The sequence below is a fragment of the Sinocyclocheilus anshuiensis genome, unplaced genomic scaffold (genome assembly GCF_001515605.1).
Source record: "Sinocyclocheilus anshuiensis isolate Anshui unplaced genomic scaffold, SAMN03320099.WGS_v1.1 scaffold217, whole genome shotgun sequence".
Lineage (NCBI taxonomy): Eukaryota > Metazoa > Chordata > Actinopteri > Cypriniformes > Cyprinidae > Sinocyclocheilus > Sinocyclocheilus anshuiensis.
Window position 1 is genome coordinate 922,737 of NW_015536538.1, and position 16,243 is coordinate 938,979.

Here is a 16,243-nt window from a genome sequence, read left to right on the forward strand (position 1 = left end):
TATATATATATATATATATATATATATACATACACACACACACACACACACACACACACTTGTTTATTTGATTTATTTAGACTTTATTTTTCTTTCTGTCTGAAAGAGAAAATTGTAATTTTCCAAGTTCCAATTGATTATTTAAAATAAAACCGTATCAGAAGTATTTACAAACTTTATTTATTTATTTATTTATCCTTGTTAAATTTATCATTATTTGAATATTAATCTGAAAGAGAAAATTTTAATTTGCCAAGATGCATTTGATCAATCTAATTAAATGGTCTGAAATTTATTTATTTATTGATTTAATTATTTACTCATTTACTTGATTTATTTATCCTTTTATTTTTCATTCTGTCTAAAGGAGAACATTTTAATATGTTAAGTTGCATTTGATTATTTGATTAAAACAACATCTGAAAAAAATAGTAATTTACTTATTTACATACTGTACTTACTGTACAGTATTTAATTTATTTATCCTTTCTTATTCTTTTTTTCTGTCTGAAAGAGAAATTATGCGTTGTCGAGTTGCATTTGATTATTTAGTAAAAAAAAAAAAAAAACCTGGCCTACCTAAACTAAAATAAAAATGTTACACTGAATGACATTTTAGTGGGTCTCTTCTGTAAATCAGGGAAAAATGTATGATATTTATTTTTTGCTCAGAAAAACAAAACTGCAATTAAATTAAAAACTTTTACATTTTTTGGGGGAAAAACAACAACAATTTAAAGCAGTATTACACTTATTGTTTTTATGCTTAAACCCTTTTTCGTCTTTGACTCAAATATAAATAGACTCATAAGTTAAGGTTTTACAGTGGCTGTCCAACTATTTATCTACGTTATGGTTGAAAATGAAACAGAAATAAAATAATTTAAAACATAATGAGTAAAATAATGTGATAAGTTAACTTGACACACTTGATGTTAAGTGCACAGTGGAAGTATGCAAACGGGGAGGCAGCCATAATTTATTTAAATGTTATGCTTCATTTCCTATATAGTATCAGACATCCTGACAGGCATAATTATAATGAGCGGATCGATACCCAGAGCGATTCCTGCACATGCATATGGACGCGCTGCTCATTTTCTTGCACGCTAAAAGCTCACACATGCTTTGAAATGTACTTTAGACCCGCCGCTCCAAAGGTTAAAGTACATCCTCCTGGCTTCACAGCCTGTTTGCAGACGCTGGACGCTGTGTTTAGCCACAGGCCTGTGCTAAGAGCTCTGATGAAAAGCTGAGATGTATTGCATTGATGGACCACAACAAGCAGCAGCTTCCTCCCCTAAAATCAATCACCTTGTAGAAAAAAGATCAGTCCATACTTAAAAGCTACTTATTGGGTTAGAGCTCAGGCAGAGAGAGAAAGAGAGCATGTGATGGTGCCTTATGGATTTTTCCCTTCTTTCTGCAATATGATCCATGGAAATTCTTGGAAAGTGAGGGTGAAAGAGGATCACGTACAGTAGAGTGACTGACATGCAAAGACCTGAATAAACTGCTCCTCAACCTCAGTCAGTCAGGAAATACAGACATTCACACTGACAGCAACATGCAGGGACAATATTTCATAAGAAATGTCTGAAAAAATATCCGGGGGAAAAAGTCAAAGTCTAATAAATAAATATTAATAAATGTTAAAATTGATAGCTCTCAATTTTTATAGAGACATCAGTAGTATTGGTATCAGTGATACTGGCCATCAGTCATGAAAAAAGATGCCATTAAACAAACATGAAAAATATACTGTCTTTATGTTGTTTGTACATTAATTTGAAGATTGCATGTGAAATTATTGCAATATAAAAGTATATTTAAAAACTTGGTAATGTTAGGTGGGATGTTATGGTATATTTTTGGGTTTTGTTTGCCAGACATCATATGGTGGACCAAACTAACATCTTGGAACACTATATCAGGAAAAAATACACTGTGCAAATGTCTTCGTGAATGGCACATATTTAGCACTTTCAGACTGTAATCTTTACATCTTATGAGATTTGGCTCTCTCAAACATAATAAACCTGCTAAAAGGCTTTAACATAATTTATAACAGCTAAGGGGCGTTGTTAGGCACGACACGAAGCGAAGTTGTTTATTATTAATTTCTTTATTATTAATCCAATTTTTATTATTAAACTTTATACTTTTAAAATAATTGCTTTTATAAAACGGTTATTCCATATACGTAGTAAGGTTTCACAGAATAAAACAGAGCAAATAAAGTGTCAACACACAGAAGTAAATAAAGGTGTATGTTTGTAGAGTAATTTACAACAGCTTCGAACGCTGCCCAACCAATCAGAATCAAGGACCGGAACTATTCGTTTTATAAAATTAAATAATAATAATAATAGTAGTTGTTGTTGTTGTTGCTGTTATTAAATTAACTCTAAATTAATTATCTGATGGATATTAGTGTTTAAGCATGAAGCTGTAAGTTAAGGACATGTGTTGTGTGTACCTGCAGTGAATGAAGTCTGGTACGGGGTTGTGAACGCTGAAGGACGCTGCGTCCAAATCTCTGCAGATCTCCACGTTATCTCCCGCCATCAGACGAACGGCAGCTTTGTTTTCATCTTCAAACACCTGCCTCTGCAGCGACGCACACAGCAGCAGCATGAAGTCATCTACATCAAACAAACACGAGAGCAGAGCAGAGAGGAAACGGATTTAAAGGTCCCATATTGTCAAAACTGAAATTTCCTGGCTTTTTTCATGATAACTGAGGTGCTATGTAACTACCATATAAGTTTCAAAACAGTCAGTCCACAGTAAAATTCACACAGCCTGCTTAAAGTTCTAGCTATTTTTCACGAACCGTTGTGACTTCCGTAAAAAGTTGACATCAGAACTACACAGTCACCACCTTCAGTCACCACCCCGAGCACCGCCCACCGTCCCACTCTCCTTTTGCCAAACCCCCAGACAACATCGCGTCTACGCCATTGCTGAGCAACAACAACACGGAAACATGTCGAAAAGGTTAACTTTAACCACGAAACCAGATCGGCCGACCTGTAACAAACATGAGCATTTTTGACGATCCTTTCTGTCCAGTCTGCTCGTTTAATCGCGTTTAACCACAGCTGTCGTCGGGTTTTTTGTTTGGCAGTGGTAGCAGATATGCGATCAAATTTCTAATTTGAGGCTGTATTACGTCGAGTATAGAGGAGGCTGACGGTATTTTTGCATGTCTACTGACCGCTGATGGCAGTTACACACCATCTGATACACACAGAGTACAACAAAGGATTGGGTGGCTTCACATACTTCATAAAAGGACAATTTATTACTTTTAGACAGACATAGACTGAGTTCTTCAGTGTTTTCAAATCAAATCTCCTAATATAATTTATTGACTATGGCAGTGCAAGTAATTTTCTGTAGTATTTTGAAAATAAAATAAAGCAACGTAAAACATAAAATATTGTGATAATTTAATAAACTAGCAGAAAAAAGACTTGCTTGAATACTTTTAGATAGGCATAAAGTAAAATATTAAAATTAAATTCAATTCAATTCAATTCTTAAGATCATGCATTGACTGAGGCATTCATGCATTCATTTCTTTGGTGTTGTCCATCAGCGACAAACACTGTACAATTTTATATTTACCCACTCCCTAAACGTCACGTTAAAAAATAGAAATGTGTCCGGTCAGTTTGCATGTGGGTCAGAATAACCTGGACTGAAATGGACCAGATCTTATGCTGATGGTCAAAAGTCTGACCCTGCAAGTCTAAGAGGATTGATTTAGTTTGACCGCTGTTTCATGTTCACATGTCCTGCCGAGCAGCACAAACTCTAACGTTAAATGGCAACACATACAGTATAAGCATTACTGCTGAATATTTCTGAGGTATAACTCACAGACGAGGAACATGGAGTTGGGCTGAGTGTGGAAATCAGGAAGGTAAAGCCATTTAATGACGTCAGAATCCATCATGGAGCCAGTAAACCTCCAGGGATAATCTAGAAAGAGAAGTTCAGTACATTCTAGATCACTGGAAAAATGACCAAAATTCATACAAACATACAGATGTTATGGTATCACAGAAGTTGGCACATTGATTGGACAGCAGTAATGGTTTACTACACTGAATGGACATAAAAATTCACATTTTGATGGTCACTAAGATGATGTTTTATGAAGTGTTACAAACCTCAAAAACAAGCGGCATTTAAATTAAAATTTAGAAAATAATTATTTCTAAGAAAAAATATTTTGTAAAACATTTATTTAAAAGATTTATTGATATTCTTACAAGGGAGAGGCTAAGTGGAATTGTAATTAAAGTAAATAAATATGATATTGAGTAACAATTAGGGCTGTCAATCAATAATTTTTAATCAAATTAAATACATGATATGCTGGACAATTAATCTTATTAATTGCATATCAATATTTGCAGATGAACCTCAAATGCCCCAATAAACAATTCAAAGACGTTTCATTATTGTTCCAGGCAGAAGCAGTTAATAGAGATCACACAGTGGCTTTAGAAGTCAATATTTTATGTTTTAATTTAAATTTTTTATCACTTGTCATAATAATCCTTAAGAGTATTTTTACACCCCTGAGATTCTGCATCAATATCAAACTGAATGGGAATCTGTGCTTAATCCCAGAATGCTGCAGTGCTCTTATATAGTGTAGTAGATGGAAACAATCTAATACTAAAAGAAATAATAAGTAAGACGTTTGAAAAGGCCCAGAGCAACACACCGTTACAAGCAGCCGGTGGGATTCCAATGCAGATGAAGTACTGGAAGGTGATCATGCAGGCCAGGAAGCAGCAGTATTTGGGCCAGATCTCAGCGATGGCTTTCCTCCGGCGTCTGTACATCACCACAGCCAGAGCCAAACCGTGCAGCATGGAGTAGAAATCCATCCGCTGACCCATCACATTGATCGCCAACAAGAAACACACCTGACGCCACACCGGAACAAACCGAGAGAGATAGAACGATATAGCGATAGAACGATAGACAGACAGACAGACAGACAGACAGATACATAGATAGATAGAACCATAGAAGGATAGAACTAAGAAAGATAGATAGATAGATAGATAGACAGACAGATAGAACCATAGAAGGATAGAACTAAGAAAGATAGATAGAACAATAGATAGAACGATAGATAGATAGATAGATAGATAGATAGATAGATAGAACCATAGAAGGATAGAACTAAGAAAGATAGATAGAACAATAGATAGAACGATAGATAGAACAATAGATAGATAGATAGATAGATAGATAGATAGATAGATAGTAAATCTAAGTAAATCAAATGCACCTCTAAACCAAACTTGTAGAAGAAGTAGTTGATGAAGTATTTGGCACACTTGATGATGCCATTGTCGAGGTGTTGCCGGGTGATGTTGTGAAAGATGGTCCGAGAGGGAGGAGGAGAGAGTTTGTTTCTCAGACGGAAAAACTCCTGGTGTCTGTAAATGGTGACTTCAAACGCCAAGATGGCCAACATCAACAAGTTATTCTGAGAAAGGAAGAGAAGAGCGAGATGAATGTAAACAAGCTCTGTACATAAGAAAGTCAATCAGTTCATCAATGAAATGCATCATCTTCAGAAAATGAAGCTTCTCCACTTCAAATGGTAACATTAAATAATACATGTGCTTTTAGTTTTGTTTTATATTTACTGTAAGAACCTCCTTCTTTATGCATACAGATGTGATGTAATGACGCAAAGAGGAACGACCCAAACCACTCAAAACAGAAAACATTATTACAAGCTTACCGTTGTATAAGACCGTTGACTAAGGTAAGGAGATCTGAACACTGATTGGTTATGTACTTGCTCAATAATTGATTTTGGATCATTTAAAAAAAAAAAAAAAAAAAAGTTATGAAATGCAGCTTTAAATTTATGAAATCCTAGACTGTAATAAAAATTATAATATTGCATAATAGGTCATAATAGGTTGCACATTTAGCATAACACACGAAGTTACACACTCAGTAGAGGCTAATTTGATGACATATGTTATTGATTAACTCATTGAAAACATTGAACGTATCTCCTCACCCTCAGGTTGGGCAGTATATCAACAAACTTCTCCAGGCCGACCCAGTTTGCAGGATCCACGGGCTTCCGGTACAGTAGGGAATGATTCATATCCATCTTTTGCTGTTCTGTGTAGTTGGATGGCTTCAGAAACCACAATCACATGATTAAACACAAGAACCAGCAAATCTTCTCTTCTGCTACAGCCAAACTAGATATGGCTTGAAATGACAAGCATTTTACATTAAATGAAAATGAATCCCATCTGAACAGCGACAAACTCATTTGATGAGTAAAGAAACCCACCATAGTACAAATACTTGAGTAGTTATTAGGTTCGATGGTCTCTAGCTGATAAAACAACTTGCAGATGATGATGACACATGTCCAGATGGTGCAAACGCTGGAAGCGAGCACTCGAAACTGCTGATACGGCAGCGCAAACGCCCACGAGATCAAAAACGCATAGTTCAGCAGCGAAACCTGCAAGACACGCGCGTGAGAATCAGAAACACCTTCAGATTACTGTACCATAACCTCACGTTTGAGCTTCTACCTCTTTGACAGACAGCAGGATGATGTAAGTGGACACGATCTTGATGATGTGCATCTCCAGGAGCCACCAGATGAAGAGCTTCAGCTTATGGAAGTACTCCAGGAACTTGAGGAACAGGACCGTGAGCCGGTCCACCACCAAATGCCATTTATTCTTGAGGTCTGAGCGAGAAGAGATCAGCTTATGTATTCCTCAGTATACATGTTATGAACAAAAGAGACACAATCTAAGACCAAAATACTAAACAGACTGAATCTAAGACAAAATACGGATAAAACAAGAGTCGTAAGTGCTTTAGAGTTAAACAGACATATATAAATGCCATTAAAAAAAGAAGAAAAACGTGAACTGCAGAAATAGCCAACAGTTTCACACTTCTGAGGATTTTAGTTCAATTTAATGTAATGCCCTCTTGACTGGTTTAAAAATAAAATGGGAACATAGAAAAAAGGGGAAAAAATGCATTGAAATTTGTAGAATACACTAGACTACAGTAGGGGAAAAATCCATAAAAGAACATTTATAACTCTCTCTCTCTATATATATACTGTATATATATACACACACTGTATATATGCCTGGTGTTATTCAAATTTATTAAAATAAAAAATAAAACGTCCAAATGGAATAGAAAATAAAATGGTTAAAATGAACAACACTATTATATTCAGTGGTTTATCTTCAGGTATACAGTAATAATCTCACTCAAAAATGCCTGTAGTACAACTCAACTGCATATAGTTTTCATAAAAAAAATGTCTCCATGACAGATTTATTCAAACATACGTTTATAATGAACTAAATAAGCTCCCTCTGGACTGGACCGCAGTACCTGAGCTCTGTTCTGAGGGCAGTTCTGGATCTGTGGCGGCACTGAACTGCTGAATGTCCTCCTGACTGGACAGGTGAGCTGAATGGATGGACAGAGACTCTTTCTTCTTCTCCTCCTCCACACAGTCCACAACCAGCACCTCGTTCATGGACTCTTTCTCCTTCTCCTCCTTCAGCAGCGGCTCTGGAGAGGTGCTCATCATCGTCAGATCCGCCAGACTCCCGTCAGGATGAGCCAGTCTGGAGATCAGGAAGAGTGCATTAGGAGCGGTCTCACTCATTTACAGTATACATGTGACATATGAGTGATTCTTCAATTAGAGAGATTCTTCATGAAGATCTGATAACAGCCTTCATCAATCTCCTTTCAGTAATTGGATTTTTTTTTTTTCACTTTATGACTAAAAAGTTGAATTTGCCCGCTAATACAACACATCTGCTGTACATCTGTTTTGAATTTATAACAAATGCATTGTTTCTTAATTAAAAATGCTCAAATATGACCTAGTTTAATGATGATACCAAATAAAGATTAAATGGGTTTAAAAATTAAAATGCATTTCTGTTCTTCATACTATCACTCTGCTTTTCATTTCCATCATTAAACAAAAACACTTTTTATAAAAATGTAATGACAGCACTACTTACTAGTGATTATTTAAAAACAAATTACTAAATTATTAAATAAATAAATATATATATATATATATTTATGAAAACACAAACTGTACCAATTTCATTTAATTTAATTGAACTTAATTTAGAAGTTCTTAAGAAAATATGCTAACAATTGTCCTGACATTGGAATGTAAAGAAAAATAAAAAAATTCTGGCAAATTCAACATTTTGACACTCACAAAAATTTGAGAAAAATAAATAACTACAGTAAAATTAGAATGACATTTTTTTCTTTAAAGCATTTTGTCTTTAAAATCCTTTAAAGTAAGAGAAAAGTTATTGTAATTGATGAACCACCCATACTTTCTCTGAACTTAGATCACATGCTGATCAAGTTAGCTCGGTTTGGGTTATAAAACAGTTATTTGAATGTTAGTGTCTAATAAACGGCATAAACCTTGAATCAGGATTCCACAGGCAGGGTTTGGGTGGAAAACATGGATGCCGTGTGCATTAGATCCGTAAGGAACAAGCTGGATTGCGTTATTATTTTTTAAAGAAGCAATGCATATGTCTGCCATACATGAATCACGTGACCAAAAAACCAAAACAACTATTTCAGCAGTCAGACTTTAGTGGCAATGGCCTCTTCCGGATGGTCTCGCTGCTATGAAGGGTTTAAACGCTTGCATGATGAGGTTTCATGTCAAAGCTTTACCTTGTTTATACCACACTTACTTGCTCTGAGGAGAAGAGATTTTTTGCTTGATGCTGTTGAAGCAATTTACAGAATGGAAATACACGAAATCAAAGCAATGAAACGTTTCACACAATTGAGCATTATTGTAAGATGAGACAGAGAAAGAGGGACAGAGAGATTCTTTGAGGAGGAGAGGACGTGCATTTCAGAGACATGCTGAGGACATTCATTCCCTGTCAGAGTCTGAGAGCAGGACTATCGTCAGGATAAACCGCTGACGTCAAGCGGCTCAAGTAGGACTTTCTGGGATGCATTTGAGCAGGCAGAGGTTTAAAGTCAACATGAAATCAAAACCGACCCTATTTAGCATTTCAATACACATTTGTAGCCATAAATGTTATTAAAAAAAAAAAAAAAGATATAAACAATGATCAAAGTAAATAACCCACCCCACCTCTGAACTTTCGGCCAGTGTTGTTATTGTTAAATAAAACTAAAACTATTAAATATATATATTTTTCAGTAACTGAAATTAAATAAAATACAAATACAAATATTAGATGAAAAACTTAAACTTAAAAAAAAACAACTAATACAGAAATAGAAAATACATTAAATCTAAATAAAAATATTAAAAACGAATAAAAAAAATACTAAAAGTTTATTCTGAACTGTTTTAAGACATTAAGTAAATATTCAATCATTTTTATTCTTTGCTTTTATTACTATTTTTATTTCCTGTGCATCTGTTGTGATTATTTTATGATTATTGCAAGTCTTTTTTTTTATGTAAAGCACTTTGAAATTAAATTAAATTAAATCAAAATGAAAACTGAAATTAAAAATAAAAGCTAATTCAAAATATTAATTAATGATATAACAGTATTTAAATAATACTACACTAGCTAGGTTTACGTGCAACCAAATAATCTGTTAGTAATCGGACTGATGTCTCAATCGGAGAGAAAAGCCTTCATGTAAACACTTTAATCGATGCGACTGAGCTTGATCCAAATGAAATTTCGAAGGGGTGGTGTAGACCTTTTTTAATCCGATCAAGAGGACATGTAAACACTTGTTCAGACTGAAAACCAAAACTGGAAAATACTGCGTACATGCAATTACATAGAAATGGTGCAACGACACATGACGTGTGAAATGAGCTGTTGAATTTGTAGAACAAAGTGTCATAAATGACTGTCATGTTATCTAAAAGTCTCCTTCCACTAATTGTCTGTGAAGTGGAGCAGAACAAGGTCCTGTAAGGCCTCGCTTTATACTCTCATCCACAGACGGGGCTTGTTTTGGCTATGGGAATGGGCAATTTCACTGCTTGATAAATAAAAGCAGCATGGCACAAAGATTCACGTGCTTAGCACCCGAAATAAATAAATATTAAGTCAGTTCTTTGAAACATAGAAAAGAAGCATAAGGATAATTGTATGTGCAAACAGTGGGAAACTCTGTATATTGGTGCAGTGTGCACGTCAAATCTGATACTGAAGCTTGTGACATATAAACACACTCGTCAACCCGATCAATTTTTAGTGATCTTGTGAACACTACGTTTGGATTCATCAACCGCAATTATTAGATTTTTCATTCAGCTACTGTTACCGACTCCATGCAAGTTAATAGTTCAAATTAAAGGGTTAGTTCACCCAAAAATGAAATTCTGTCATTAATTACTCACCCTCGTGTTGTTCCAAACCCGTAAGATCTTCGTTCATCTTCGGAACACAATTTCAGATATTTTTGATGAAATCTGAGGGCTCTCTGACCCTGCATAGACAGCAAGGTAACTATCTTGAGTAACTAGCAAGGTAACTAGCAAGGATCTGGGTCGGCGCCACCACACACTCGCGTCATGATACTGTCGTGAACGCGCATCCACAAGTGACGCAGTAGAGACGAAAATGTGGAATAAAGTCATTATTTTTGTTTTCTTTGCCCAAAAAAGTATTCTCGTAGCTTCGTAACTTTACAGCTGAACCACTGATATCACACGGACTACTTTGTCGATCATCTTGGTACTTTTCTGGACCTTGAACGTGGTAGTTACCTTGCTGTCTATGGGAGGGTCAGAGAGCCCTCAGATTTCATCAAAAATATCTTAAATTGTGTTCCGAAGATGAACGAAGGTCTTACAGGTTTCGAACAACACGAGAGTGAGTGACAGAATTTTAATTTTTGGGTGAACTAACAGTTTAACGAACAGCCAAACATCTTTCTAGTTATTATTTTAGGCTGCTGTTGAAGGTAAAGTAGCCTTTCTAAAATCTTACCAACAGTTAACGCAGTCTTTTAGTGCCCGTTAAATGTAATAGAAATACAGCCAGCAATACTGTAACAGCAAATAATGCTAAGTTTTGACGTGCTGGTCATCATCTGATGATCCAATCAGTTAACGACGAATAAAACAAACCGTTAATAAAAGGATTTTTAAATCCTCTTTGAATGTTACATGGAAATAAAATGGTTTTGAATGCGGTTTCATGTTGACTTTGAGAAACGTTGAAGTTCTAGACAGGAAAATTCAGTGACAGAGACATCATAATTTTTTTGATCTATCCAGGAATCTAGCGAACCGTTTAAAAAAAAAAAGAGAGATATCAGTAAGAGAGAAAAGAGTGTACTGGCGAATGGGAGTAGTGAGGGATTGTGGGAATTCAGGGAAAAGGTGAACATTGGTTGTTATTTCCATGGATGCCAGAGAAAGACAAGCAGTCACCCACCTATCCACGATCAGATAGATACGACCACTGACTTTAGTATAGCTGTGAGGGGAGGGATGGCAGGGGAAAGACGGGAGCACATGATTGGTTAAAATCAGAAATGGATTTGCATAAATAAGACTGATGACTGGCAGCATTTAACAGATAAAACAAGGATGACACTGCTGCAGATTCAATAGAGAGAAAACGGTCATGAATGAAGAGAAATAAAGAAATGAGGAAACAAGGTATCAGGATGAAACAACGTCAAGTTAAGTTCAACAAGAATGAAACAAACTCCTTCAGTAGGAGCACAGTAGTACTAAAGTAAGATATTGCTCAAATTAATCATTAAAGCAATGTAACATAAGAGTTATCGTTCAACACACAATTATCATAATTATTATATAAAATATTATGTTTTAATAATAATAATTCCATGCATGAATAATAATGACTAATAATAATTGTTATTATTATTATTATTATAATAATAATATGTTTTAATGATAATTCTGAGCAATAATTCTGAGCTAATTATTGCATATTATTATTCATTACAACAACAACAACAAAAATAATAATAACAATTCTAATCAATCACAATCACATAATAATCATTATGATGATAATTGTTTATTATTATTATTATTTCATGTGGTTACAGGTATTTGTGTTAAGACTCGTTTATGACACATGACATCTCCACTCTTCCTGTTAGCATCAACTGTGACTGGCGGGAAAGCGTCTCTCACCTGTAAATGGTGCTCTGCTCTTTGCTGATGATGGCTTTGAGATCGGTGAGCTGCAGGAAGTGGTCGTGGAAGTAATGCAGGTGCAGGATGCAGACCAGCAGGAAGGACGTGGGGATGAAGATACGGGTGAACAGATCAGAGAGGACGTACCTCTCCAGACCGATGTCCTTCAGTCTGAGAGACAAACAGAGAACCATTACTGCATTATTCGGACTTAAAACGGTTTCATTTTGGCCAGAATCTAATACTCTGCACCTCAAATTAGTCATATACAAAGTTTAATGGACCACAAGGCAGCTGACTAGGGTCTGCATGGTATGGTTTGTGGTAAGTTCAACTGATCAAACTAGTGCTGTCAAATGATTAATCGCGATTAATCGTATCCAAAATAAAAGTTTTTGTTTACATAATATATGTGTGTGTACTGTGTATATTTATCATGTATATATATAAAGTCACACACATACAGCACGTATTTTGAAAATATTTACATGTATTTACATGTATATATTTATATTAATATTAATTATATAATATATAAATATATTAAATATATAAACATAACATATTTTTCTTAAATATACAATTATATATAACAATTTAATATAAAATAGGCTTAATTTGATGCAAAAATACAATAAATAGAATAAATTATATACATTTTGCATAAAATTATATATATAGACTTAATTTTATGCAAAAATTACACGCATACATTTCTGGGTGAACTACAGTATATGTATAAAATTAAGCCTATTTTACAATAAAACATAATAAAACACATTTTATTGTAAATTCTATAAATACATGTAGTTTTTTTATTTTGTCATTTTTTATTTTGCATAAAATATATATTTTATTTTTTGTAGTGAAGTAAGTCAACATCCTAACAAGCTTTCTAGGCTTTCTATGGTTAGACAGCAGTGCAGCACCTGGTAAAGAGCCACGCAGGACAGAAACATCATCATGTAGATGATCTTGTACATGACCATCTTTCCTTCGAAGCTGACGAAGAAGAACATTCCTCCGCAAACATAGATCCAGTATTTCACCAGCAGAGCCATCACTAGTTTCCCAATCACATGCATCAGGTCGTTCTCGTCCCCCTCCTCTTCCTCTTTGTCTTTCTCTTCCTCTGCAACCCACATGGAAAGTTATTTCTTTATGAATATATAACAACGAAGAGAGATTTTCTGCAGTGACTATTAAAGGGTTTCATCTGTATGTTACATGTAGGACCCCACCTTTTTTCTGCTCATCTATTTGGACGTCACAAAGAGCTGCTTCCTCTTCCATCTTCTCTTGTCTCTCCATCAAAGTTTGTCTGAGCAGAAGCCAGAAACTCAGCTGACACAGAACCTACAAACAGTCACAATGGCAAAAACACATTAGCAAAATGCTCTGTAGAAACCCAATTTTTGGGTTTCAACAAAAAACTGATTAAGGTTCTTCTGAATGGATTGAAATTTATAAACAAAGCACAGTATACCAACGTTTTACATCATAAGTGTTTTTATAAATTTCTAACTGTCATGGGGTTGCATTATAGTTATATATTATAGTTATATAGCCTAGTTATATAGTATAAAAAACCTAATAAATTATCTGTAGAATATGCTTCAAGTCAAACACCTGTTGTGTTTTGTTAGGAGACGCACAGCACTTATTCTGTTGCTTTATAGGTAATACTTTCATTTACTGTACACAATTTTGCAAAATCAGACAATATTGCATCTAATATATACCACAATATTAACTTCTTATTATTGAATTATTGTAAATAAATATCACATTTGCAACTGGTTAGTGTTTAAAGATGTTTAAAGATTTCCTTCAGAAATCATTCTAATATGCTGATGTGCTGCTCAAGAAACATTTCTGATTATTATTACGGTTGAAAACAGTTGTGCTGCTTCATATTTTTTTGTACCATTCAAAAGTTTGGGGTAATAAGATTTCAAAAAGAAAAAGAAAAAAATACCACCTTATTCAGCAAGAACAGATCAAAATTGATCAAATTAACAGAAAAGACATTTATAATGTTATAAAAGATTTCTTTTTCAAAAACGTTACTATTGATAATAATAATAATTGAGCAGCAATCATATTTGATGATTGTGCACCTTTTTTATTAGAATAAAAAAATAGTTTTTTTAAAATGGCACTAAAAGTAAAAGTGCATTATTTGTATTTCTTATTTACACTAAAACAAAACATACTACTGAAATGTATATACATATTAAATACAAATATACATATTTTAAAGATATATACAGCAGAAACTGTACCTATTGATGAGGCCTGATTAAAGTGAAAATAAATAATCTTATGCAAAATCAGGCAGTTCATTGTATAATTGTTACCTTGGTGCTCAGTTCAGTGAAGGGCACCTCCATCTTCAGAAAGAAACCCGGCACTGGATCCAAGCGCTCAAAACACCAGATATACTGAAGGACCAACAGGAGGTTCCCATAGGCCACCATGAACGGCGAGGTCATCATGGCGTATTTCCTCCGGTCACGTACCATCCACAGAGTACAGGACCACAGCAGAAAGACAAACGTCAGCCAGCTAACGTACGTTATACTCCACGCCTTAGAGATGAAGAAAGATCGATGATGAGATGCCATGGTTCATAGTTTTATGTTTCCTGTTGAATCTTTTCCTACTCAAAATCTAATGTAGAACTTCAAAAGAATAGTTAAAAATTTAAATCTTTAAATTTAAAAAAATTTACTTACCCTCGGGCCATCCAAGATGTAGTTGACTTTTTTCTTGCATCAAAGATTTTTAGCTGAAAACGTTACTTGGTAATTCATAAAATGGAATTCAGTGGCTACCATTAAAAAAAAATACATATCAAAGCACACAAAATGATAGGTCTTATGAAGTAAAACGATCGCTCTGTGCAAGAAACTTAACATTATTTACAACATTATTACATGTATAACCCAGCTGATTTGCTGCTCGAAAACCATTTATTATTATCATTATGCTGAACACAGCTGAGTAGAATTTTTCTCAGGTTACTTTGATGGATAGAAAGTTCAGAAAAACAGCATTTATCTGAAATAGAAATCTTTTGTAACCTTATAAATGTCTTTATCATTACTTTTGATCATTTTAAATCATCCTTGCTAAATAAAAGTATTAATTTCCATAATTTCAAACTTTTTCCTCAGTTCAGTGCCTGTTGGAGGAACTGAAGCGCTGAATGACTTAATTTATCATAGGATCAGATACTGTATGCTGTCATACTGGCTCATTTCCAGTCAGAGTGACTGTCTGGCATCTGAAAGTGAGTTTTGATTTGATCAACTTGTAGATCTGTGCTGCTTGAGCCGTTTCAGAAGTTCAGTCCAATTTGGTGAACTGGTTCAACTACTTCACTAAAAAGAACCGGTTCAAAAGAAGAAGATTCGTTCACAAACCGGACATCACTCGGACCATCTGCCTGAGGCTCTGGATTACAGGTAATAATGTTGTAAATAATATTCAGTTTCATGCACAGACTGACCGACTTTATAAGACCTCAATGTAGGGCTCCACAATAAATCGCGCTGAAACTCCAAATACGCCTCGCAGAAGAAACCCAGAAAATGCCTATCGCTGCAGCTGAATAAACAGAAGATTCAACTGCTTTCGTTGATTCAGCGTGACTAATAAACACACGACTACGGCAATATATGGTTTATCTGAGTATTTATTATTATAATTTTCATTAAAATAAAGTATATTTATAATGCAATGCCTTTATAACTGCTTAAATACTATGAAATATGTTGCGTGCCTTATTCTGTGTAAGAAGCCACATCATCTCACAGAAGGATTTATTTCACCTTATTCTGTGTAAGAAGGCTCATCATCTCACAGAAGGATTTATTTCAAACACTCGACTGACGGTATGAAGTGAGTTTGGAGTAAAAATACAAAAAATGAAATGTGGTATTTTCACATGCTTTCAGATGGAGCAGCATTTACTTCACAGAGCCGTAGTTCACTGAGAAGCTATGCAAACAG

At 34.7% G+C, this 16,243-nt stretch overlaps 1 protein-coding gene across 1 annotated transcript in view; it reads right to left on the bottom strand.

Annotated features, from left to right (window-relative positions):
- piezo2b (piezo-type mechanosensitive ion channel component 2b) overlaps positions 1–16,243 on the bottom strand; it is a 94,864-nt gene that overhangs the window by 39,437 nt on the left and 39,184 nt on the right. The window contains 14 exon segments of the mRNA XM_016497079.1: positions 2,480–2,645; positions 3,889–3,990; positions 4,745–4,949; positions 5,321–5,521; positions 6,071–6,193; positions 6,356–6,532; positions 6,606–6,766; positions 7,438–7,676; positions 11,490–11,531; positions 12,224–12,464; positions 12,725–12,796; positions 13,143–13,358; positions 13,468–13,582; positions 14,587–14,817. Of these exon segments, the coding sequence (XP_016352565.1) occupies positions 2,480–2,645; positions 3,889–3,990; positions 4,745–4,949; positions 5,321–5,521; positions 6,071–6,193; positions 6,356–6,532; positions 6,606–6,766; positions 7,438–7,676; positions 11,490–11,531; positions 12,224–12,464; positions 12,725–12,796; positions 13,143–13,358; positions 13,468–13,582; positions 14,587–14,817 (2,291 nt within the window).